The 26,080-nt window shown below is 33.5% G+C and overlaps 2 protein-coding genes across 2 annotated transcripts; one reads left to right on the top strand and one right to left on the bottom strand.

The window, feature by feature from the left end:
* Positions 1–6,135: 6,135 nt before the first annotated feature.
* LOC7454000 (NF-X1-type zinc finger protein NFXL1) lies at positions 6,136–10,213 on the bottom strand. Its single transcript, XM_002317665.4, has one exon. The coding sequence runs from the start codon at positions 9,634–9,636 to the stop codon at positions 6,568–6,570; it is 3,069 nt and encodes a 1,022-aa protein (XP_002317701.3). The 5' UTR covers positions 9,637–10,213; the 3' UTR covers positions 6,136–6,567.
* A 1,861-nt stretch (positions 10,214–12,074) lies between these two features.
* Positions 12,075–18,226, top strand: LOC7485168 (long chain base biosynthesis protein 1). Its single transcript, XM_002318270.4, has 13 exons — positions 12,075–12,232; positions 12,481–12,717; positions 12,831–12,925; positions 13,575–13,666; positions 13,911–14,004; positions 14,100–14,172; positions 14,261–14,393; positions 14,892–15,066; positions 16,154–16,294; positions 16,368–16,463; positions 16,623–16,764; positions 17,497–17,624; positions 17,721–18,226. Exons 2-13 carry the CDS (start codon positions 12,603–12,605, stop codon positions 17,892–17,894), a joined length of 1,458 nt encoding a protein of 485 aa, XP_002318306.2. The 5' UTR covers positions 12,075–12,232; positions 12,481–12,602; the 3' UTR covers positions 17,895–18,226.
* Positions 18,227–26,080: the final 7,854 nt, after the last annotated feature.

A 26,080-nucleotide genomic window follows, 5' to 3' on the forward strand; every position in this document is an offset into this window, starting at 1 on the left:
ACCCAGCGACCCGATTGACCCGGTCAAAAACCCGGTTGCAACCCGTTGACTTTTGTTTTTATACTAAAACGATATCGTTTTAATTTTAAAAAAAAATTGATCCGGCCGACCTGATGATCCGATCAAAACCCGGAATCCGGATCTTGAACAAGACCGAATCTAAAAACTATGCTCTTAAGTCACTTTTATAAATGAGTAGATGAACCATGTTCCTTAAAAGGGCTTTGATAGTTGTTCATAAGGGAAATGGACATGCTAGACCGAAGGAAGAAAAGGAGAGGGAGAGGTTTTTCTCTATTTTTGTTTTCTAATTTGTTTGTTTCTTAAAACTTAAGAAAGTAATGGAATTTGGAAATCTATTTATGAAAATTTCAATCGAAAAGTGAAGCAAAGAAAGTGTATTAGACATTATTGTATTCAGTTTATTGAAGCAAAAATATTTTATTCCAAATGCTAGGAAAGTAAAGTTTGAATTTAGTGGGAATATAACCTTATTATTTACCTTTGTTTCAAAAAGATCTTAAACGTCATTTATTGTTTTTTATGATTTATTATAAAATAGAAAATTTCCCAAGTTTTAAAAGGTAAAATTTAATATTGTGACGTGTAAACTGATTTTCTATAAAATAGTTTTAAACATGGACAGCTTAATTTATTATTTTACATGACTTAATATAAAAGGAAAATAACCAAAATAATATAAAAAAGGGAAATGTATAGGAAGATTAATTTTAAAAAAAAATATCATCGAATTTCTTCAAGGAACTACATTATTCATTGCATGTATATTTTTGATTTTTGGTATCATGGTAATAATAATTACCAAGAATAAGATGATAATTTGTCGTTGCAATGTTTTTATGATAATTAGAAATATTTTTAGATCAGTTTCAAAACTAAGTTTTCTTACTAGATGATATTAAAAATTAAATATTCATATTCTACATCAGTTTGGGTATTTAAATGAATTTAATAAAAGAATTTACATAATGAACTCAAAGTTTAAACTCTAAAAATAAAGATAAAAAACCTGTTTTATTAACCAATAGACTAATACCCTAGAGTTTAAATCTTTGAACTGAGTGGTAGGTTCCTTTGAATTACTAGAGTTTTTTCTCCTATTCTTTAAGTTCCATTCATTACCCTACTATACTTCAAAAAAACTTGAAAAAGTTTATGGAAATTTAATGTTCATATCAACGGTCACGTCCAATATCGAAATGATCTTTAAAAACAAAAAAAGAAAAGAGAACATGATTTCTAGTGTTCAGTTCTTTTGAGGAAAGAGTCTTGTCTATAGAGTCGTCACCTGATATTATGGTCATTAAAAATCCTAACTGGTATTTAGGGATTCTATGGAAAAGAAGTGATAACGTTAGAAAAAAGATACTATTACTCCTAAAGTTTCTTATCTTAGGTAGATTGCATTACTAGTTTTGTCTTAAATTGTTATGGATTGTTGTACTAAGTTATCAATGATTTTGTCTATTAATATTTCTGATTTTGATGTGAGTAAATATTAAGGTGGATATTTCTAACTCTAACATTAGTAAATACCGAGATTAATATTCATCGTGAATCCACTTAACTCAAACAATTCTAGGTTGAGTTCTAATGAAATAAGTGGGATTAAGACCATTTAATTAAAAAACATTGTCATTGTTTATTTTCAAAAATAAAAAGTGATGGATTTTGATTCTTTTGTATTTTTTAGTATGTAAGCCTAATGACCATTTTAATTGAGCCAAGCTTTTTAATGGACTTGATAAACTTGTTATCAAGCTCAAATTACATGCAACAAAAATAAATTTTTTTTTTATAAAAATGCTAAAAACAAGTTTTTCTTTTTTAGAATGCCACAACATGCAAAAATGATTTTTGTTATTTGTTTGCTTTTTTATGTTTAAACATGGTATTTAAAAAAGGAATTAAATTATGCGAACTAGAGATATTTTTTATACTTCCCTTTTTTAAAAAGCTCGCATATGATGCAAGTTAAAATATTTAATTTTTTTTTGTTTTTAACTATGCCAACAAAAAAAATACAAACACACACGCACATTCATTTTTACTAATTAAACTCATACACACCGTACAATCACAAATATTTACCATTATTATCATAAACCAAAAACAATCACAAACAACACATTAAATAATCCAAGATTTAAAATAGATTTTCCAGAACTTTGGAAATAGAATAGAGCTGCTAGAAATGCTGGAATTGCTAGAATAGTGACGACGCATAAGTTTCATGTGTCATCGTTGTTGCTGGTGCGTGGGGCCACATGCTACTACTTTTGGAGGTTGTAAATTTAGTGAATTTAAAACTTCTCTGTCTCCTCTTTGATTCCTCAATGGCGGTGTAGCAAATGGATACATGTAGGTGGAGCTTTGCTACGTTTAAGTTTATGTATTCTTCCTGTTTTTCAGTCTAGATCTACCTCTTCTCCTAACTTCAGGGTGTTACTTCTACCATGTCTGAAACTACTATATTCCCTCTTTGATTCCCCACTAGCAGAGTCCCAAACGGACACTTGCAGAGAATATTCTGCTATGTTAAACTTTTAGTCTTCTCCTTGTTTTTCAGTTTGTCTTCTCTCACTATTGCCAAGTGTTATTGCTCCTTCTAGAAGAAAATCCAATGAGGTTTGAAACTGCTACATATCCTCTTAGATTCCCCACTAGCAAAAATGCAAACGGACATCTGTGAAGGGAGGTTGCTATGTTGAAGTTTGATGTCTCCTCCTGTTTTTTTTTTTTTTTTCCAACGTAGATGGTTCCTACTGCTACTGTTTGTAGCGCAATTTTGTGATGATTTGATGGCTGTCTTGTGGTGACTTGGAACTGGATTATTCTGGTATGGAAAGTGGTTGTTTGGATGGTGTTTTAGTGGCAAAGCTTTGTCTGGTTTGGGGTCTGTTTCAAGGTGTTTTGGTTGGAGTTTTCACATATGTCTAGAGGTGGTTTTGTGCGCTGTTTCTGGGCTGATTTCGGGGTTTTTTTGTGGACGATGCTTTGTGGATGTTTGAGGGTTGTTTTATGGTGGCTGTCATGGGTGGAAGATGGAGTTGTCCTGGCCGGATGTGGGGAGGGGCTGTCACGGGTGAAAGAGGTGAAGGAGGCTGTTATTAGTGATGGTGGCTCACGGGTGGTACTGGGTCTTGGCTGCTGCTGGTCCCGAGAGGAAGAAAGGGAGTAGAAGTTCTAAGAAAAAAATGAGAGGGAGAGAGGGACGGTCTTCAGCACAAAGATGGAAGAGGACTATCCATTTTTGTATCCTGTTTCCTGTGGGAGTTATGCCTGGAAAGATGATGGAAGAGGCCATGGGTCTCTAGCTAAACAGAGAAGACCACGGGCTCTTACGGTGATACTAATGATAAAAATCAGAGAGCTTCCCTCCTCTGGTTATGCTGGTATCAAAAGGATGTATCAGAGGAGTTTCCTTCCCCTTTTATCTTTGGCTGGTCCGGACTCCCTTCAATCATGGGGTAATGGTTTTCTTCTATTTTCTTTTCATAGGGAGAGTGGGTGCAGGTCAAAATGGAGAAAATGTAGAAAACTAAGGGTCTATGACCTAAACAGTGAAGGTTTTTTTTTTTTTTCAATTCAGTATCTTTTTCTTTTTTTTTTCTTTTTGTCTGTTTTTTTTCTTTCAATTTTTTCCCTTTTTTTTTCAATTTCATACTCATATTTTTTTTTAACAAACATCCAAGTTGTCTTTAAATTAGCCAAGTTAACTGAATCACGTCGGAACAACTCTTATATGATTTAGTTTTAAACCTATGCTAGGTAAAGAATCAAAGGTTTTTTTTGTCAATTTTATTATTTTTTCCTTAAATTTTTCCTCAGATTTTTTCACTCGTCGACTAGGTTTTTTTTGGACTAGTCTAAGTCTTGACAACTCTCATGTTTTTAAATTTTAAACCTAAATTTGGCAAGAAGATGTGGTGGGATGTTTTTTCTATCACTTTCATCATTTTTTTTCTCAATTTCATCCTTATAATTTTTTTGTTGGTTGGTCAGGTTGTCTATAAATCGACCAAGTTAACTGAGTCATGTCAAGTCAACCTTACTCGGTTTAACTTTGACAACATAGGTAAGAAAAACAATAAAAAATCAAAAGAAAATGGACCAAATTGAAATCATTATTATCATTCAAAAAACAAAAACTATTAAGTATAAAATTTAAAACCATAAAAACTTTGACAAAAAGGCAAAGGATAAAAATAAAAAATTAAAAGTAGAAGGACCGAATTGATAAACATTATCTATACAAATTAAAAGGCAAGGGTTAAATTAAAAACAACAAAACTTTAACAAAAAAGAAAATGAAAAAAATACAGAAATCAAAACCAAAAAGACCAAATCTGAAATACCAATAACAACGAGGACCATTGTGTATTTATCGAGTTAGGAGAGAGAAATGAAGGGATGAAAAGAAAGGGTCATTGATGATAAATCAGTAATATCTAGATATCATATGTCACTCTAAATAAAAAAGGAGATGATGAGGAATAACATGCAAGGGAGCCCATTTTTAAGCACCTAGAGTCGTCACATACATGCCGTCCAAAGTGTGATGGCAGCTTCAACACACTAACAGATTTTCTCAAATTAAAAATATTATTTTAATGATCAATTACGTAACTACCTTTAACCAAACTAATAATTAACAAAAAAATCATGGTTGAAAGACCATAATACCCTTGATCATAATAAATTAGATTTCTTGGATCTAAGATACATGTGTAATTCGATTGTGTATAAAAATAAAAATACCAAAATACCCCTACCCGAAACCCTTTATTTTTCTACACTTGTGACAATAACTTAGTAATTTTCTTCATTTTTATCTACTTTAGAAAATAATTATATTCAATGAATGATTGTCAACATGCAGTTTTTCATCTAATGCATTACGACACAATCAAGCAGTGTATGTTGCACCATGCACCTCACACCAGAAGTCTAATTGAAGCGAAGCATTAGAAGTTTATACTGGCCACTCGAAGGAACAGCTAAGGTATGTGAAAGGCTAGGGCACATCTCTTCCTGTCAATACTTGGGTAGAGCTAGTTGAGAAATTGCATAAGATGCATGGAAAGTATTCGGTTCCTGCAAGAGATTGAGTTTCCTAGCTTCCTCCTGTTGGTTCCAAGTACCAGCATTTTTATTTCAAAATGGGATTTACGCAGGAGGAAATAGTACTAGTAACAAAATCTCATGCTCATTTTAGATTGCCTTCGGACCTCTAAACAATTGGAAATGCAACACAGTTCAGTTGAACCAATTGCTTTCTGTTGATCTCAAGATAGTGAAGAACATATATATTCTAGTTGTTTTAGCAAGGTTCGATTGCTTCAAGTAGAATTAGATAATCGATCATTACAGCAATTCACACCGACTTTCGACTAACTTCTTTTAAGATGCTGATGGATTGCAGTTCAGTTAAAATGCAGCAACATCATCACTTATCACTCAACATGCACAGAATTGATGCCAAATGGAAATAATGAGTAGATAATCAGCTAATCTATATGAAGATTAAGGATTAAATTATCGTTATTCTTAAATTTATCTCGTTTAGCAACAAAACTTAGAAGATGCCTCTTGTTCAGAATCCCAATACAATTAAACGGATACATTTTATCTCCACACAAAATGGTTCATAAACAATGAAATTCAAAGAAAACAGACCTCAATAGAATGGGGACACTGTGTCACCATGAGAACTGCATAGCTGTTGCGATATCAGTATTCCATTTGAAAAAGGGAGCAAGCAGGACGTTCCAAGCACGCAAAAACAGTAGGGATAGAACCAGAGGGGGCTGTGACCTTCTTGATCGCATTTGCCAATAAACCAGAAGATAAATCTCTCTGGCTAGAGAGACATCTAAACAGCAGTAACTCCTGTTTCTTAACAAAAACTTTTAATCCCTGTAAAACATTAAGAACTTAACAGGTTGACACAAGCATGCCAAAGATCAACAATGGGACAGCATGAAAATAAAAAAAATTGCATGTTCTTGAACATAGGCATACAAACCAGACCAGACCAACCAAACCATAAGTCAGCTCAGACATTGTTTTTGGGATCAAAACATTGAAAAGAAAACGAAGAAACACCTGTCATGCCAAAATAGAGCAGATATTTCATTGGAATCAAAAGTAGCGAAATCTCAGTTTTTCTCTGTACACATAGAATGCCTTTCTCGAAAATATATCAACAAAACCCGCTGACGAGGCCGCGATGTTTTTTTCCTAGATTCTTTGACAAAGTTCTACAGTAACAAGTATTCTCCCATACAGCAAAGATGTATGCTCTCTCCAGTCTCCGCCGAAATTAATGGGATTTCAAGTAGAGAGCCGGAAAAAAAAAAGAAGAAAGGAAGAAGAAGAAACACCCACCATCAAGCATCAATAGGGGTGGATGATATAGCTTTTCATAAAAATAACGGGTAAAATACTCCTGCAAACGCCAAAATGTTTAAAGTGAAATAGGTATAGACCAAAAGATACCCTGGAAGCATGTTCAAAAAATCAGATGACTCCACACGCATGTTCTCAATCATAGGCCTTCTCCCAGTCATCCACCACCTCAGATAAATCTTCTTCACTTGAAACCCCTCCAGGTTGCATCGCAGTTTGCACTGATATATTCGAAGTGCTTACATTTGATTCCAAACCTGAACTGGAAAGAATTTCTGCAACTCGTTTTGCAGGATCCTCGATCCTGACAGAGGCAGCAGATGAACTGTCAGCCTTATCGGAGTCCAGTACACTCCATCGGTTAATTGAAGTGGAGATTGGATGTTCTTTCCCTTTCCATGCAGAAGCCTGAACATCTGCAGAACCACCACCAGACCACTCTTCATCACCCCATGAATCTTCCCTCCAACCAGACTCCTGCACTACAGCTTTCTTCCACGAAGTTCCCTTCAGAGCTGTGATCGTCCCTTCCTTTGCAGTGCCTGCCGTTCCCCAGGCATTGGTAGCTGGTGATCCCATGGATGCACCGCTATTTTGAGGAACCACCGCAGCTCCATAATATACTGATCCATGATCCAACCTCCTCATAGCGGTTGCTGCTCGAGCAGGATCATTGAATACAGCCAGGGCATTCTTATCATTCAACCAAACTAGTTCGCATTCCCCACCAAACCTAAGGACCAGTGAGCTTATATCCGCCTCCCTCGGCAAATCTAGAAAAGAAACAACAAGCCTGGGATCCATGTCTACGAGAGCATCAAAAACTGGTGGATGGGAGGCACTTAAAGTTGTCGTACCCTTAATGCCAATCACACGAGATGGGGTTTTGGATTTTGGTGTAGCATGGATTACAATAAAACGCTTTGGCTCCCAACCAGCAGAATAAATTGCAACCTTCCACCTCTCAGCAATTAGCCTAACTGCATCTCTTTTATCCTTCAGCATTGGGCAGAAAACATGAATCTTAAGACCACTTGTGGTTCCTCTGCTCTTGCTAAGAACCAAATATTTGCACCTCTCCTCCACAGCAAGCACCCATTTTGGATCGCGCCTGTACAGATCACCAATCAACTCTGTCACGGAAGAATTCTCACCAAAATGAAGAGCTTCCAAATTTGGAGGGTTGATATCAAAAGCATCTGCAAGAACCCTTTTCCGCTCAAACTTGGCACATTCATCATCACACATAAACTTTCTCTGGCCAAGAGGAATCTTCTTTCCAGATGATTCCACTGGTTGAAGAGGCGCTGGCAACTTGTGGAGAATGGATGCTTCTAAAATAGTATCATTATAACCACCATTGCTCCCTCCAGCATCACAAGGAACAGATGCTGTCATCCTGCCGCAAGAGCAAGTAATTGTGACAGGGAACTCACATCTGACATCAGGACAAGGAGCATAAGGATGACAAAGTGCAGTGCAAGTATGCCGGCAATCTCTCCTAGGGGCACCGCATGTCTGCCCACAAGAAGCTCTTGAGCCAGTTTCAGTTCCAGGAGAGGTATCACAAGGCGGTGAATGACAAGTTCTTCCACATGCATGCAAACCACATTGCCTGGTCTTCCCACAGAGTTTGTTGCATCTGATATCCCTTGACCCGCAGGGTATGTTCCCCAGAATCACATGCCCACCAACACACTCTTTAGCTACAGGCACCGAACAAGGTGGGCAGTCTCCGAAGTGGCAGCTATGAGAAGCTGGATGGCCACATGGCTGAGGAACTGAGCATGGGAGCTGACATGAAGGGGGAGGCGTGCCGCACGGCAATGGAGGAGGGATGGAAGTTCTCCCACATGCACATGTCAAATCAGTGAAAATTGTTTCAAGACAAGGAGGACAATGGCCACTGTGACACAGTGATTCACAAGAGTGTTGTCCACACCTTAACTTCTTCCCACAAGCCATTTGACAAAAATGTGGATCCCAATCCCCAGAGAACTGATTGTTAGAGTTGGAAAGAGGGCAGCATCGCTCGCTGCACCTATGCCTTCCACAGTTCTTCTTTCGACCACAAGGCTTGTCACACAGGAATTTTTCATTCTCTGAAGTAGTTTTGTAACACTCCACAGTTCGGGAGGTTGATCCGCAGCGGCATTTTTGGGTGACAGAAACCAAACAAGGAGCACAATCCCCTGAATGGCACACCTCTTTACATTGGTGCATCCCGCAAGGAAGGGATTTGCCACATATTTGTGCACACGTTGGAATTGGATCCAAACAACTATTTCTTTCCTCCTGCAAACTTGTTTTTCCACAATAGCATGACTTGACCCTGCCAGGCATAAACTCACAATCCCCGCAATCACCTGGATGACAAGTTTCACCACAAATATGATTTCCACAACCCAGAACCTTTCCACATGTTGAGTTGCAAGAAAAAACACCATCTTCAGCTTTCACTTCTCCCTTCACTGCCATATCCCCACATAGAACAACCTCCGTGTTCTTCTTGCAGAAACATGAAGCATTAATCAATACCTGACAAGGATTGCAGGGACCAACATGGCAAATCTGCTCACATCGATGACGCCAACATTCCAGAAGCTTATCACATCGTTGCCCACAGGTAAGAACGGACTTCCGATCAGCACATCTTGTTGTGATTCTTTTCTTCCCACAAGGACACAGACTTGGTGGAGCAAAGGCCTTACAAGGAGGACATGGCCCAGGGTGACACTGCAAGACACAATTGTGCGGACAAAGACCCTCCCTACTCCCATCAGCACCAGGAACCTCCTTCTCAAGCTGTTTTCCACACGGTTCCCCACATGAATGCGGGGTCAAATACAAATCCGAAGGCGGATCCGTCCTCTTCCCACAAAAGCAAACATACCGAATATCCTTCAACGACGTAAGCTGCACAGATTGACATCCCGGACACCGCCAATTAAAACCTTGATTCTTCTCCGCAATCAAATCAACAGACGTCGGCGCACGAGCCCATTTCTTGATACAATTCAAGTGAAAAATCGAGAAACAACTCGAACAAGACCAAACAGGCGCAGACCTCCGAACCATATCATAACAAATCATACACTCAACCGTACTCTTCAAAAGCTTCTCCTGAATTTCTTGCGCAAGTTGCGGCAAATTCGGGTCCTTCACTTCCCGAGTCTCCACCCCCCTCTCCTTCCCCCGACCCATTTGACCACCTCTAGGTGCATTCACACCACCCTTATACCTATAATCAGCTACTCCAGTCCCATGGCTAGAATGCCCACCATTTCCATTGTTTCTAGAGCTGAAACTCGAAGGTGGGTTGGGTTTGGGTTTGGGTTTGGGTTTGGGTTTACATCCCCATTCAGTGGAAGAGAAGGATTAGATCCTCTGGGAACCCACGTTTGTCGGGTCGGGAATCTGGACCTGCTACCATTATTATTATCTCCCCCGTCATTTCTGGGCTGGAAGCTCATATTCTCTGATATCAACAACAACCCCCCTCCTCCACTACTACTGCTTGTATCCACCACCACCAAATAAACCCTAACTTATTAAATTTCCGTTCAAAAAGAAGAAATTAAACGGATAAACCCTAGGTGAATTTAGGGGGGAAATCAAAATTAAAGAACTGATTTCAACGGAAGAAATTTGGGAAAAAGGGAGAGATTGTAATCGTAGATGATGGAAGGTTTGATCGATTCTTTGAGGGGGAGAGAGAAAAATGGATTCAATTTGTGTAGAAAGAGGAAACCGACTCGAGCCACCCGTTTAATCAAATATCTGTGATTGGCTTTTATAGATGCTTGAGTTGATCGTGTAGCCTGTGGCGGTTCAATACTCGCACGTGTGAGCTTGGGGAATACTCCATCCTCCCCATTCAAATTCGATGGATGGAGGACTTTCCTTGCTGGTTACTTCATGGGCATCTGGTTCTGTAACTGGGTCTGGGCCTGTTCATGGGCCTGGATCTGGTCCGGCTACATGTGAATTCAGAAAAATAAGATGTGAAGCATGTTATAAAGCTATGGTGATCCTGTTAATGGAGGAACTGTCTCTCTCATCAGCCCAAATAAAATAAAACTAAACTAGAAGCCTAGAGCTTCATGGTCGGTCGGTCTATCTCTTTTAACCCGTTTGGAAGAAATGTAATAACTTGTTTTTGGATATTTTTTAGAAATTTATTTGTTTTAAAATAATATTAAATTAATATTTTGTAGTGTTTTTTTATAATTTTAATATATTTTTAAGTAAAAAAACATTTTCAAAAATATTAATGCAACACAATATCATAAAACACTTTGTGTTTTAAAAATGTTTTTAGAAAAAATTGAATTTTTTTTATTTTTTAATTTTAATTTTTAATATACTGATATTAAAAATAAATTTTATAAAATAAAAAATATATATTATTTTAATATATTCTTAAATAAATAATACTTTAAAAAATAATAATTTATAATTTTGTTGCCGAGAAGTGAATGGTTTGGAGTTTACATTTGATATTGTTGGACCATGAGTTAATATAATCACCGCCGATGATGTTTTTACAATCCAATAACATTTTACAAAACAAGTTTTTATTTACTTTTGGATTGGTGGGAGCACGAAAGATGACGATATAGTGCTTTAAAAGTTGATGGTGGCTCATATTTGTTTTTTATTAAAAAAATAAATTTATTTGTTTTTATATTTTTAAAAAATTTATTTTTTTATTTTCTTTGTTTCAAATTATTTTTTTCTATGTTTTCATATTATTTTAAAATATTAATATTAAAAATAAATTTTAAAAAATAAAAAATATTATTTTAATATATTTTAATATAAAAACATCTTAAAAAATAATCATCATCACAACGGGTTCAACATTATCATTACACACAAATAATTTTTTTATAATTTATAAAGTAGTACGAATAAAATAAAATTAGAGGAATAATAAAGGTTAGAATATATATATATATATATATATATAAAATTTACAAACTAGTTGAATTAAAATAAAATTAAAGAGCTTATTGTATTGCTAGTGTAACTCAACAGGATGCTCTACTTTACCGGTGTAATTTTCAAAAAACAATTAATAGTTGCGCTCTTTTTTAATAGTGTAATCCTTACAATTTATTTATTTATTTATTTTTATATTACTAGTACAACAATCAATTAAATTGCACTACCGGGAATAATACAATTTTTTAAGTTGTGCTATTTTTTTATTTTTTTTAATGTGCTAATTTGTAAATTATTTTTGTCAAGTGTGATGTTTTCAAAAACAGGGTGGAAGTAATTATAATACAATATATTATTTTGAAGAAAACAATGTTATACTCATTGCTTATTTTTATTTTCAACCTTAAAATTATTATTATTATTATTATTATTATTATTATTTTAGTTTAACATGGGTGTCCGGGCCAGTTTACGCGCACCTCGACTAATCCCATGGGCCCTGAAGTTAACGACCATGTAAGCCTCCAGTGGCCATCATATGAGCAATCGCAGGGCTCGAACTTGAGACCACAGAGGGAACAAACCTCTTGGTCCTTACTACTAGGACACCACCTAGATGGTTAATTATTATTATTATTTAATTGTGGTAGATGGGGTGCGTTCGTGGATATTTCGTGGAGAATGATCGATGACTATAGGCATCGAAAGTTGACCCTTCAATCTCAAAATCTCCATTCAAAATAGAAACTGTACACCAAAAAAAAAAAAAAGGAAGACAGGACTTCAATACTGACCAAAGAAGCTCAAAATTCACTTTCATCTTGTCTTCTCGTTACAGCCTCAATCTATCAAGGTATGTGTAATACAGAATCATAATTAGAACAGATCGAGAAAAGACATCTGTTCTCTCCGCTTCCTTCCTTTCTCTGTAGTTCTTTTTTATTGATATCTATGAGAGATAAATAAAACACAGAATTTAAATGATCTAAAGATTTGATCTTTTGAAGCCTTGATTTGGAAAAGTTTGATTCTTTTCAATTGGGTATTGCTTAATTCTGCTTTCTTTTTCTTGTTTGCTTCTGTGGCTTGATGTGTTTCCAGAGAAACGAACAGGGGATAACAGCTATCCACAAATTGCATTGCATGGTTGTTTTGTACGAGTAATCATCAGAATTGTGTTTGGCTTATTGTTGAAAAGCTTGTCCGATCTGAAATTTCATACAATGGATACCATGGCTTCAAATGTTTTGCAATTACTGGATAGCACTTTGGAGAGGGTGACATCGGCTTTGGATTTTCCATCTGCGAGAGCTGTTGTTTTTGGTGTTCATATTGGAGGTAGATTTTTATCTCTTCCAAAACTGGTGGATGTTGGTAGTTTGATTGTGTCATTGTACCTCGTAATTTTTTAATTAACGGATGTTTATATTGGCTTTTGTTCTTTGTTAAAGGGCATCTTTTTGTGGAGGTTCTTCTTTTAGTGGTCATTCTTTTTCTTCTTTCCCAGAAAAGTTATAAGCATCCTAAGCGGCCCTTAACAAAGAAGGTTAGTGTGGCTTCTTCTTTTTTTGTCTCTTATTGTACCTTAGTTGAAAGAAATTGCCTTCTTTCATTATGTGCCTTGTGCTGTTTAGTAGTTTTGTATCTTGTCAGGATGATAAATCATACATATACATAAAGATAGATGAATACATGTGGAATGTTTGTACTTAGGGCATTGAGCATTGAGAGTTAGCTATATTTTTGTTTCTTTTCTCCTTCTTGTGGAGCACACATTAGGTTGAAAAATCAGATTTTAAGTTTTTGTCCAAGTTTTATGGAAAAGAGTTCCATATACCTTTATATGCTGAAGTTTTTTGGCTCTGCTTCTCACATGGGAATACAAAACTGTTATTAGATATCAATTCGTCAATATATGTCCTCAATATCCTTGCATATTGCTTGATAGCCCAAAGGGACTTCCATGTTCTATGTATCCTTTTAAACTGCTAGATGTAGTGCTTCCACGTTATTTTATTTTATTTTTCCTTAAGACTGATTCTAAGATTTATTGTGACATCATATTGCTTTCCAGATGAAATTGTGCTTTTTACTGGTTTAGCTTGTTGGATATATAAATTATAGTTTTGAGAATCCATTCTGAAGTGTGAAGCTGTGCCAACATAATATTACTGAAAAGTGTGTGTTTTTTGTAGGAAATAGACGAGCTATGTGATGAATGGGTTCCAGAATCCCTTATTCCTCCTATTACAGATGAGATGCGATATGAGCCACCAGTATTGGAAAGGTGAGCATACTTCTCTTGTCTCTACACATTTGTTTGATTCTTGTCAAAAGTATCCTTGTGTTTTCATGTATTATCATACCCTCCCTCTGTTGTATTGAAAAACAATTATTGTCAGTTATTGAATTAATGGTCTCTTGCATCCGCTCGAAGAAGTTGCTACTTTGATGCTCAAACTATGACTTCGCTCTGAAGACATATCTGAATGGTTCTCTACAGTAATTTCATGAGCTACTTTTTATTGCAGTGCTGCTGGGCCACATACCATAATCAATGGCAAAGATGTTGTAAACTTTGCCTCAGCTAATTATCTTGGTCTAACAGGGCACGAGAAACAAATTGTGAGAAAATTTGTTCCACTTTTTCTTTTCCATTTATGATTATATTTTCCACAAATTAGAAAATGTATAACCAAGTTTTTTTAAAAAAAACTCAGGATTCAAGTACCTCGGCCATGGAAAAATATGGTGTTGGTTCCTGTGGTCCTCGTGGGTTCTATGGAACAATTGGTGAGACTCAATTTAAACAAAGCAGGTTGAAGATTATTTCCTTTTTTATCTTAAATGTTTGCCTTCTGACAAGTTTTCTTTTTCTTAGATGTCCACCTTGATTGTGAGGCCAGAATAGCCAAGTTTCTGGGAACTCCTGATTCAATTATCTATTCATACGGACTTTCCACTATGTTCAGTACAATTCCATGTTTTTGCAAAAAAGGAGACATAATTGTTGTGTAAGTATGGTAGTCCTAACTGCTAAGATTTGTTTTACCCATGTGGCTGCATCGTAGAAATCAGCTGGTTAACACAAGTAATTGAACTCCATGAAAATCTTTCATATTTTCTCAAGTTCATTCTTTTCATCTAGTCCCTCCCCTTGAAATGTTAGTGATGTTAGTTTGATTATCATTTTAAATGATTATAAACATCATTGGTAATTGCTTTGAGTTCCTTATAACTTTAAGAATTTATTAAGCTATGCTAAATGATTTTGACCAGTGATGCTTGTCTAATAGATGACCCAACGATATCTCAGTCTTCTCATCCTTGATTGTGTATTTTTCTTTGATTTGTAATATGCATGTATTTGATTGCGGTAGTTATTTGTGGCATAGTTATCCAAGTATTTTACAATTTTTGGTTCATTTGTGAAACCTTCTGTTAAAATTGTTCAGTGGAAGTATGAATATATATGGCTATATAAAAATTGTACTTATATTATTTTCCATTAGGGATGAGGGAGTCCATTGGGGAATACAGAACGGCCTGTATCTTTCCAGAAGCACCATTGTGTATTTCAAGCACAATGACATGGAATCTCTACGAAATGCTTTGGAGAAAATTACAGTAGAGAACAAGCGGGCCAAGGAGTTGCGACGCTATATTGTAGTTGAAGCTGTGTACCAGGTATCTTGTTCTGCTCTGCATGCATATCAAATACACATATTTGTTAAGCAAAACTTAAAGAAAAACTTGTAAATGCCTGCACCAAAAGAGCATTGCCTTTGATCATCACAAGAAAACCAAATCATGATTTTGGATTTCTTGATTTTACTCAACCCAGTGACAGCCATTGTGTTTTGAATCTTGATATTTACTTTTTTTTCTGATTGTTATGCTACAAGTGCTCTTCCTGTTCTACTGAGATGTCAGCATCATCATAATATGCATGGATGAAAATGGGATAGCATGACTCTCTGTTTTTGGTACTCAGAACACATTCATAATCACCATTAAGAAAGGTGGAAATGTTCTCGGCAGAATGGCCGAATTGAATTTTCTAGTGAATGATGGTGGAACATTATAAATCATTACTGGGTATATCATACCAAACATTTTTTATGTTGTGCATAGTGATACGTGCCTACAATATATTGAGTTAAACCACCCTGATCAAATACTTGGTTTTGGCTGCATTAATTAGAGTTCAGATTGTGTCTTAATTTCTTATATCTGCCTCACCGTGTCAAGAAGCAGTAGATTTACTGTACAGGTCACTCTCACTCTCCTGTATGAGGAAGAGTTGGATGGTTGTGTATCATTGGAATCCCATATCATGATATTGCAGCTACTTTGTAGATATAACTCTGACGCTTAAACATGAATTGCAGAGCCTGGGAGTTCCTTTCACTTTGTTATTCATTTTCATTAAGCAAGAAAGAGGATTGCATGGTTTTGCTTTTTCTTTTTCCTTTTTCTTTTCTTCTGGGAGTCTGTATTTTGAAGCTGACAATGCTAGTATAGACCATATGGGAGAATGTAGTGTTTTCCTCCCTCTTCTGACTTTTTTGGATTCAGTGGACTTGATTGCTGATGCATGTAGTTTCTTGAAAAATGATTATGCTTTGAATGTTTTAATTTAGTAACTGCATTTATTTCTTGAGGTTACTAGTAGTTATCTATTTGCTCTACCACTGAATTATTTTCCTCATACTTCTAATGAAAATTGAACTTGCTTGACTGGGATATTAATTCTTTTGTTCTGAATCTGTAGAACTCTGGCCAAATAGCCCCTTTAAATGAGATCATCAGATTGAAGGAGAAATATCTCTTCCGTGTTTTGTTGGATGAGAGCAACTCATTTGGTGTGCTTGGCAGGTCTGGGAGAGGTCTTACTGAATACCATGGGGTGCCGGTATGTTTTAAAGATTCATTTCTTCATTGTTACTGGCTCAAACTCTCTGATCTATGGTTGTGTGGTCTTGCAGATTGAGAAGATAGATATTGTTACTGCAGATATGGGCCATGCATTAGCCACTGAAGGAGGATTCTGCACTGGAAGTTCCAGAGTCGTCGATCATCAAGTAAGGAAATATGTGTCTGATAACTTGATCATTTTATTGAATTTGGATTAATAGTCAGGTTCTCTAGTATCATTGTATTAGCAAGTGGTAGTGGTAATTATAATTATTACTCTTCCAATTCTAAAGTGTTAATGTTTATTATTTGTTGATCTCTGGCAGCGACTTAGCAGTTCTGGATATGTGTTTTCTGCTTCTCTTCCACCATATCTTGCAAGCGCTGCAATTACCGCTATCGATGTTCTGGAGGATAATCCTGCTTTAATAGAAAAATTGAAAGAAAACATTGCCATCTTGTGGAAAGGTTGATTCTGATTGCATTACACTGCTGTCATTCTTATGTCTTCCTTTTGCGTGAATTGATGTGTTACTATTCTTTCTTTCTTTGTTGGACAAATGGCAACAGCATCTGTCTTTGTATTCACTTTCTATTAGTCTTTTCTGGCCTCAGAATATTTTTCTCAGGAACAATTGAGCCATCCGAGTCAGTCCTCATGTAACATGTCAATTACTTCAACCACTGATACTGAGACCAAATATCATATCCCAATTCATCATAATACTAGGAGTTGGTGTAAGAATATGATTAGTTGGACCACTTTTGGTCATGATCAAGCTGAACTGAAGTTTGAGAAAAAGTGATTATATATATTTTGGTCCTGCTTATTTATTGCAACTTCACTTGCTTTTCCTATGGTTGAGTGAGTTAGAGGTATTGTCCAGTATAGACTTGTATAATTGCCGCATATCTCTTTATGATGAATATAAATCATTTGTAATATGAAATTTTATGGAAGTAAAAGTTAGAAGCTCATGCTTACAATCTAGGCAGCATATAGGCCATCTCCTGGAGAACCGATCAGGTTTTGTTTTGAGAAATTGTCTAATGCTGGTGTTTGGTTCAAGAATGTCAGGTTTTGTTTGGAGCTAGAGATCATGTTGTCAGAATCACATTTTTTGTCTTACGATATATGTTATCAGTTTTGCACGGCTTGCACAAATTTTCCTATTTATAAATTTAATTTGGTGATTGCAGGATTGTCCAACATACAGGGTCTCTCTATAAGCAGCAATCCTAAATCGCCTATTGTTTTTCTCAACCTAGAGAAGTCCACAGGTTCCACTAAAGATGACCTTAAACTCCTTGAAGCTATGGCTGATCGGGTAAGGAATGAATGAGTTATATGGTTCCATTTTAATTACAGTTAGGTTGTTCTATCTTGCTCTTATTATGTGTCTCCACCGTTTTGAATTTTTCAGGCATTGAAGGAAGACTCTGTATTTGTTGTAACCACAAAGAGATCAACACTTGATAAATGTCGTTTGCCTGTGGGAATCAGATTGTTTGTATCTGCCGCTCATTCAGATTCTGATCTGCTCAAGGCATGTGAATCCTTGAAGAGGGTTGCAGCATTGGTGCTGATGAATCAATGATTGAGTGCTGTACATCAGACCGATCCCTCTTTTCTTTTACCTCAACGGCCTTACTGGACTGCATCAGATTTTTCACGTGGCTTTCATCCATCAAATACTCTTCAGATCCAGGCCAAGGTAGACTTTTAGTGAGAGAGGTTGGTGGATGTTGATAGTTTATGGAAATCTCTTGTGATTATTTTGAGTTATATTTTTGTCTTAGATTTAACAAATCTGCATGATTTGTCATAGAATTGATTCCACTGTTAACGAGGTTGACAACGATCTGTTGATTACAACACTATCAGATTGTATTTATTGTTCCAAGCAAGGGTTTTAGAATATTAGTGTTATGTGCTCCATTTTTGGTTCCATATTCTTTTATTTCTCATTAATTAATGAGAGCACATATCTGACGTCGTCGCCACCATTTATATTCACAGGTCTGGATCCTCATTTAAACCTGTTATTGCTTGGGTCATCGGAGCTTCGTTTGCTTCATTATTATCAGAAACATATACTGGTTTCTTCTATACCTCGAAACCAAGAATGACCCTAGCATGTTAACAGGATATAAAATGAAGTAGGAAAATTTCAGAAAAAGAGAATAAACCATTTCAGTAGAGAACATAGCTTGTTACTAGTCTGAGGCCCTAACCATTATCGAATTGGTTGAACAAGATACAATTTTAAACTTGAGGACGGGAACTCTTTTTATTGCACGTCAATATCCTCAAAATCTGGCAGAGGAAATCGAAGGACTGCAGCAATGGCAGAATGCAGCGCCAATTGCTCTCCTGAAACGTGCATGGACAAAAAAAATATAAGAGCAGTGCCCCTAGAATCCTTCATCGATTTAACCAAGTGGGCAAACTTCCGCCTTGTTGGTATATCAGCTTATCTGTGATGAGAAGCGTTAGTGTAGCAATGTATTCTTCATGTGCAACCTCCACGTGCTTGGTTCCATAGCATGCTCGAGCAGAATCATTTGAAAGCATACCGGAGACCTCTTTTCAGGGCTCGGACCTCTTGAGCTGCTTTGTTGTCTTTCAAAGCATGTTTGCTTCCTGAGCTTGCTCCCGATCTCTTCTAATGGAGACGATAAAGTGTCTATTTGATAGTACAATCAACCGTGCGATTAGCCAAGCAAATCCTTATGGATTATTTAGTTCTGATTATTCTATTTAAAATAATTAGGAGAAAGAAATTTAGTTTTCGTTGCTGCACAATCTAGTACAAAAGATCTCACTTACTATTGGATAAATAAAGAAATTATTGATGGGAAGAAGATGTTATGCAAAACTATATATTCCCTTGACAACTACGAAAAAATATTCAAATAAGAAAAAACATTTTTATAGTTTCCATTGTTCTTTGTAGCATTGTAAGAACAGATATTGGTAGTTTTATGACAGTGATGTAAGAACAGATGGTCGTAAGCATCACCAGGTAGAGAAAGGAAAATTTAGCAAAAAGAAGCAACCTCTGCATCTGCAAAAACCAGCTTGACTTTCCTAAGTACACTTGTTATTTTCCTTTATTTGTTTGTTTACTGATTCACGAGATTATATACTTAGAACAACATTCACGAGACTATTGCTAGGACAGATCTATGAACAACAATTAGCACGAAATTTATTTTCGATGCCTACTTTTCCTTCCTTCAGTTCAATGGTATGTTCTCAATTTGTATTAAGACTAAGATTATTCAAGTTTCCGTCAAATGTTATCCATTTATACCATGGGATTAAAACGGTTTTGTTATATATACGGTATCAAATGCGGGGCTTCAAAATTAAAATTAAAATTAAAAAATAAAAATAAAAATAATAGAGTCATGGGATTTCTTAAAGTTTTGACTAGAATGAAGAAACAATTACGTTAATCAATGAAAACAAAAGATTTCATCGATTTGGGGAAATTTATAGTAGAATTTTACATTAATTCCTGAAAATAGAAAATTTTGTTGAAATAAGGATTTTACATAAATCTTGATGTTAATCCCTAAAAATAAGAGATTTCATTGAAATAAAAAAATTTTTTATAAAAACAAAATTGACGTTAATCCCTAAAAGCAGGAAATTTCTTTGAAATAGAAATTTTAACGAAATCTTGATGTCAATCCCTAAAAATAAAAGATTTCATCAAAATAGAAATTTTAACAAAAATTTTGATGTTGATCCCTAAAAGTAGAAAATTTCATCAATTTAAAAAAAATTAATTTCTTTCAAAAAGAATTAATTTTGATGATAGTTAAGGTTAACCTAAAAACACTAAATCAAACTAATATTTTAATCAAAAAACCTAGTTAAACAAATTATACCCTAGAATAAAGGAATCCAAACCTCAAAATATTCACTCATTCATCATTTAGTACAAAAAAAAAATGCATATAGCACATAATATTCACACTTATAATAATCACAGATACTTAGCACAAACATTAACAAAATATGCTAAGAAAACAAGTATAAGCACCCTAAATTAACACCTAATACTAAGTTAAATAGCTTAAATTGCAAAAACCATAAATGGTTTAAAAGATTCTCAATTTAACTTCTAATTGGACTTTTAACTTTGAATTTCTTTGACTTAGACCCTTTAATTCATTTTGATTTGGCCCTTAACTTTGATTATTTTTTTATTTTGGTCCTTATCCTCTAATTTATGCCATTTTGTCCAATTTTGCCTTTTTATTCCATTTTGTCTTTTCAATTAGGCCTTAATTGAATGAATTGGACTTCCAAACTTTACTATATTTTTCATTTTGATCCTTGATCCTTTAATTAGTTCGATTGTGACCAATTTCAATCCTTTTTTAATTTTATCTCAATTAAATCTTTAATTGCATTCCCATATTATTTTTTAACTAGATGTAAATTAAATTCTTCCTCTATTATAACCCAATTTGTACTTTTTAAAAAACCTTTTTTTTCTTCAAAGATATTTCTCTAAAAGTGATTGTTTTTTCCTAAAATTTCTTTCTTTAAAATTGATTTTTTCTGAAAATGATTTTGATGATATTCTTTTTGAAAAATTGTAAGGGGGGAATTGGATTATTATAGTTGTTTTGTTTTTACAATTCTTACATAACAAAGCATTATGAAAAATATTTTTCATACTATTTGTGTAGTAAACTTGTAAAGAAAAGATGATGTTTTTTTTAAAAAAAAAAAACTTTAAAAAACAGTATATTTAACAGGTGACTTTGTTGGGGAATTTTGAATTTTGATCAAACTTAGAGATGATCAATCTCGTTTCTTAAATGTTTAAATTGGGAGGTGACCAACCTTGTGATTTTTTAAATTGGTCAAATCGAGTGGCGACCTACCTTATGAATCTTGAAATTGGTTAAATCGAAAGGCGACCTTTCTTGTGAAATTTTTAAAATTGGTCAAACCAAGAGGTGACCTACCTCATTAAAATCAAGCTAAGTTTGACTCAAATAAATGACAAGGAGACCTGTCAGGCTTAAATTTGCTAAAGTCTTACTATGCTAAAAAAAATTGCAACGAACCTTATTGGACTCAAGATTGATAGAGCCTTGTTGGGCTTAAAATTACAATGAACCCTACTAGAGTCTTATTAGACTCAAATTTGTTAAAATATAGCTAGGCTCAAATTTGCTATAGCCTTTTTGTGTTCAAAATTACAATGAACCTTGTTAGGTTCACACTTGAGTCTTATAAGAGCATTGCACAATAATAAATAAATGCTTGCATTTTAAAGATATAGGTCCTCTTTTGTCTAATTTCTCCATTAATCAATTTGAGTTCACTGCTTCTATCTTGTGTCCTCTAGTTGCTTAACTCACTGTTTTACTCGAGTCCACTAGTGTATATTATCTGTTCATTTTTATACTGCTTGAAGAATGACAATTTGCATTTGCCTATGATTCTTCATAGTTGTTGTTTTAAGAGACTTTTCACCCTCTAATATTGATTAGAGTGTTTATCCCCTCCTATTATTGTTGTTATTGTTATTGTTATTATTAGATACTTAACTTTATATACAACTTGCCCTCAATTTATGATCTTGCTCCCTATTCATTCTTTTTGAAAGAGTCGACACCATTAATTTCTGCTTGGAGAGTGATAATTTCTTGTATTCTTCCAGTTTACTTTGATTTTAGAGGACTTTGTTTCTTTAACTATTGCTCGGTTTTAATCATAAAAAAATTGTTGGCTCTACTAATTTCATCTTGTGATAGAGTTCTTTATGTTATCATTCCAACTATATGATTGTTATGAAATATTATTGGTCGATTTATCCATGCTCTTCAAATAGCATTGTCCTTAGTAGAGGAGATGCACCCTCATTGTTATAATTTAGATTCTTTTAGATAAACATGTCACCAACATTATCAAAAAATTATCACTACTCATATGGGTACACAAACATTAATATAATCGTTGTCAAGAACTTTGCAAATTCAATTAATAACCTTTTTTTTTGTAATTCATTTTTCTTGTTTTAAGACTAGGCTACAAATTTTAATGATCGTATTCATTCAAGTTCAATTATTGAAATGAAATCATCGATATATAAATTTCAGAGTATTTTCATGAAGATTATAATTTGAAATCCAATTGGACTTTTAACTTTGAATTTCTTTCAATTAGACCCCTTAATTTACTTTGATTTGGTTCTCAACTTTTGCCACTTTTCTATTTTGGTCCTTGTCCCTTTGTGTTATTTTGGCCAATTTTATCCTAAATTCTAATTTTCTCTTTAAATTGACCCCTACTTGAATGAATTGTACTTTTCAAACTTTGTTATCTTTTCTATTTTGATCATTAATCTTTTAATTACTTCGGTTGTGATCAATTTCAACTCTTTTTTTCAATTTTTATTTAATTTAACTCTTAATTGCATTCACCATTATTTTTCCGAAACTTTTTTTTCAAAGATTTTGCTCTAAAATTGATTGTTTTTTTCTTACTCTTTGAAGATATTTTCTCTGCAAAATTTAGGGGTAAAAATTGTGTTATAACACAGTTTATAGGAAATTAAAGGGTTCATAAGAATACAAATTTTTTCTATTTGATTCTAAAATCTACGAGACATAGAAAAAAATATGTGATATTTATAAGCATATGTGGAAACTTAACATGCTCATGTTACAAGATACTGAAAAAAAAAAAAAGCATGAATGAACAAAATCAGAATGAATGCATTTAATATATATATATATATATATATATTCCTCCATATTTCTAATTAATACTCAGGAGGCAGAGTTTAGTGTTGTCGTCTTGATACATTGCTTTTGATTAAAAAGATAAGATTGAGAGCAGTAACAGGCATGCTATACTGTGGCTGAGGTAATAAAGTCTTCAAGCAGCCAATTATACGGAAGAACAGGGATAAGATTATGCATTTGAGGACTAAAAATGGATAAATAGTGATGATCAAATTTGAGTGGTTTGTATCAATTAAAAAAAAGAGAGAGAAATTGAGTGGGGTTACACAACCACAAAGTCTTCCAATACACTCAAATTTTTATAGGTGAGAAATTGGTTTTTGCTCGGTTGACTTGTAGAAAAAAAATCCAAGAAAAAAGTTTGAATATATATAGTAATAAAAAAATTAATTTATGTTCATGAAAGCTTCTTCGAATGTGCATTGTTAGTTTTTTTCAAAGGCTGACTTTATTTTTGAATGTAGATTTTTATAACAACAACAACAACCAATTTCTATTCAAAAAAGAAAAAAGTGTTTATTTTGCCACTCTCATTTTTTTATTATGGTAGAAAACATATATTATACCAAGTCAAATATTTGACATGTTTTTAATGAATACAAAGATTCATAATTATATATATATATATAAAGAGATCATAGAGAAGCATTACCTAAAAAACTATATGACATGAGTATTTTAACGTGATCCAATTTACAGTAAAATATATCTTGAGCTATAATAAAATTATATTTATGTCTTTTGATAAATAAATAAAAACATTAAGCCTCTTAGGTGGGGGTGTTAATATCTTTTTATTTTTTGCACGGTAAAAATATTATTTTACCCCCAAAGTCAACAAAATGTAGAAATGTTCACCAAGAGCTTTCTTGGCTTTGCATAAGTTTTTTAACAGTAAAAATACATATTTTCTCCTAGAGTCAAAACATTATTGTGCTGCTAGATAAGAGTTTTTGTGGTTTTTAATTTTAATATAAAGTGCAATTACATCTTTAACCTTAAAAGAGACAAAACATAAGCTTAACATTTGAGGGTATTTTTGAATAAGAGTGTTCTTATACTTTCATATGAGTATTTCGTGTAATTATCAGGGTCTTGGGGGGTATTTTGATATTTTTCATATTTTTTGAATTTTTTAATGCTTAAAGCTGTCAGAGCGTGTGCTCAACTTGCCTCAGCACGTGGGTGATGTCTGGGTTATTCAGGCGACGCAGGTGACACCATCTGGTGAACATAATCGATCTTCCGTCGTCTCTTTAGATGCCCCGTCGTGTTCTCTTTCATTTAGAGTGGCGCATGACAATTGGGGGTGGTTAGTTTATTGCCGGTGGTTGTTTGAATATTTTTCCTTCTTTTCTCTCTCTAAACAGATAATGTATACCATTGTCCTCTTTATTTCTTACTTTTCAAGTTCAGTCTTCATTCTATTAATTTCTTATTTCGTTCCTTTTCATTTATAGAAATTTTTATTTTTTTCAATTTGGTCATTCAATTGCAATTTTCTCATATGCTTGATTTTTCATTTTGGTCCTTATTTTTAAAATTTTTAATTTTATCCTTAGCACTTTTGTTGAAGTGTTTTTTCTTTCAATTTCATCATTCAATCAAATTTTATGTTGTTTTTATTTTCAATTTGATCCCTTATTCTTTTGATTTTTTTTCTTTTATTAAAGTTATTCTTTAATTCAATTAAAACCTCCATTTGAAAATTTTTATCCCTCTAATAAATGTTTTTTCTCACCCTTATTTTTTTCAATCCTTTTGTGTAATTAATTTTTTTTATAATTTCATCTTTCGACATTTAATTTGTTAGGAATTTAGCTTCGTACAATTTTATTATTCTGCATTAGTTTTTTTCTTAGTATTGGTTTGTAATTATCATCAAGTTTTTTTATAGGTTTATCCAAGTCTCATTACTTAGGTTATGTTTTTTGCATATCTTTTTTTAATATAAGTTTTTTTTAGTTGTTCTATTTCTATTTTATTTTTCAAGATATTATTCTAATTCATCTATATTTTTTTATATACAAATAAAGTTTATTTTTTAAATTATATTACTGATATGTTCGGCCTTGCATAATATTTTTTATGGCGTGAATTTATTTAGTCAGTTTTATTTGTGTTTATCTTCTAAATTATATATTTTTTGTATATAAATTTATTATTTATTTATTTAAATAAATAAACCCAATAAATATAGTAAAATGCATGTATTTTTTATTATAAAATATCTTCATCTTGCTTTATGGACTTTTTAATTTACATTTTAAAAAATACTATTAAGAAAACAAAAATGGATGCTTTAAGGTTTGGTGTCAGGATGACAAACCCATGTTCCCGTCATTACCTACCGTTTACAATTGACCTAACCACCACCACTCCAATTCTTACGTTTTTTTTTTTAATAATTGAGTTTTAATAAAATCTTTTATTTTAATTAATTTTGTGTTTTTTTTTTAATATTCAAATTTCCAATTACTTTAGAAGAATATCAAAATCTCAAATAAACTTGTTAATACTAAAAATATAAGTTTTTTTTTTAAGAGAGAGCTGAAATGATATCTTCTTCACCTAACTTGCAATATTGTTTTGAAAGTTAATTGTTTGACTTTTTTTTTTTTTTTGTAGTGTTAGATATTGTGATAATAATTAATTTTTAAATTATTTTGTATTTAGAAATATATTAAAATAATAATTTTTAAATTTATTTTTAATATATAAAAATGATTCAAAAATATATAAAAAAATAATTTAAAATAAAAACAATATATTAAAAAAACAGTGACAACGTAAATAAAAACTCTAATTAAGTTGTGTTTGTTTTTTTTTTTATCTTGATACAACTGCTATTATGTTTTTTTTTAATCATGTATCAATCTAAATTGTTTTTTAAACATCAAAATTTTTGAACCAAATCTTCTTAATTATAATAGGAATTCTTGAAATTACAAGCTCATATCATTAAATTATTTAAAATTTATAATTACTTATGTAAATTCTCTAT

The sequence above is a fragment of the Populus trichocarpa genome, chromosome 12 (genome assembly GCF_000002775.5).
Source record: "Populus trichocarpa isolate Nisqually-1 chromosome 12, P.trichocarpa_v4.1, whole genome shotgun sequence".
Lineage (NCBI taxonomy): Eukaryota > Viridiplantae > Streptophyta > Magnoliopsida > Malpighiales > Salicaceae > Populus > Populus trichocarpa.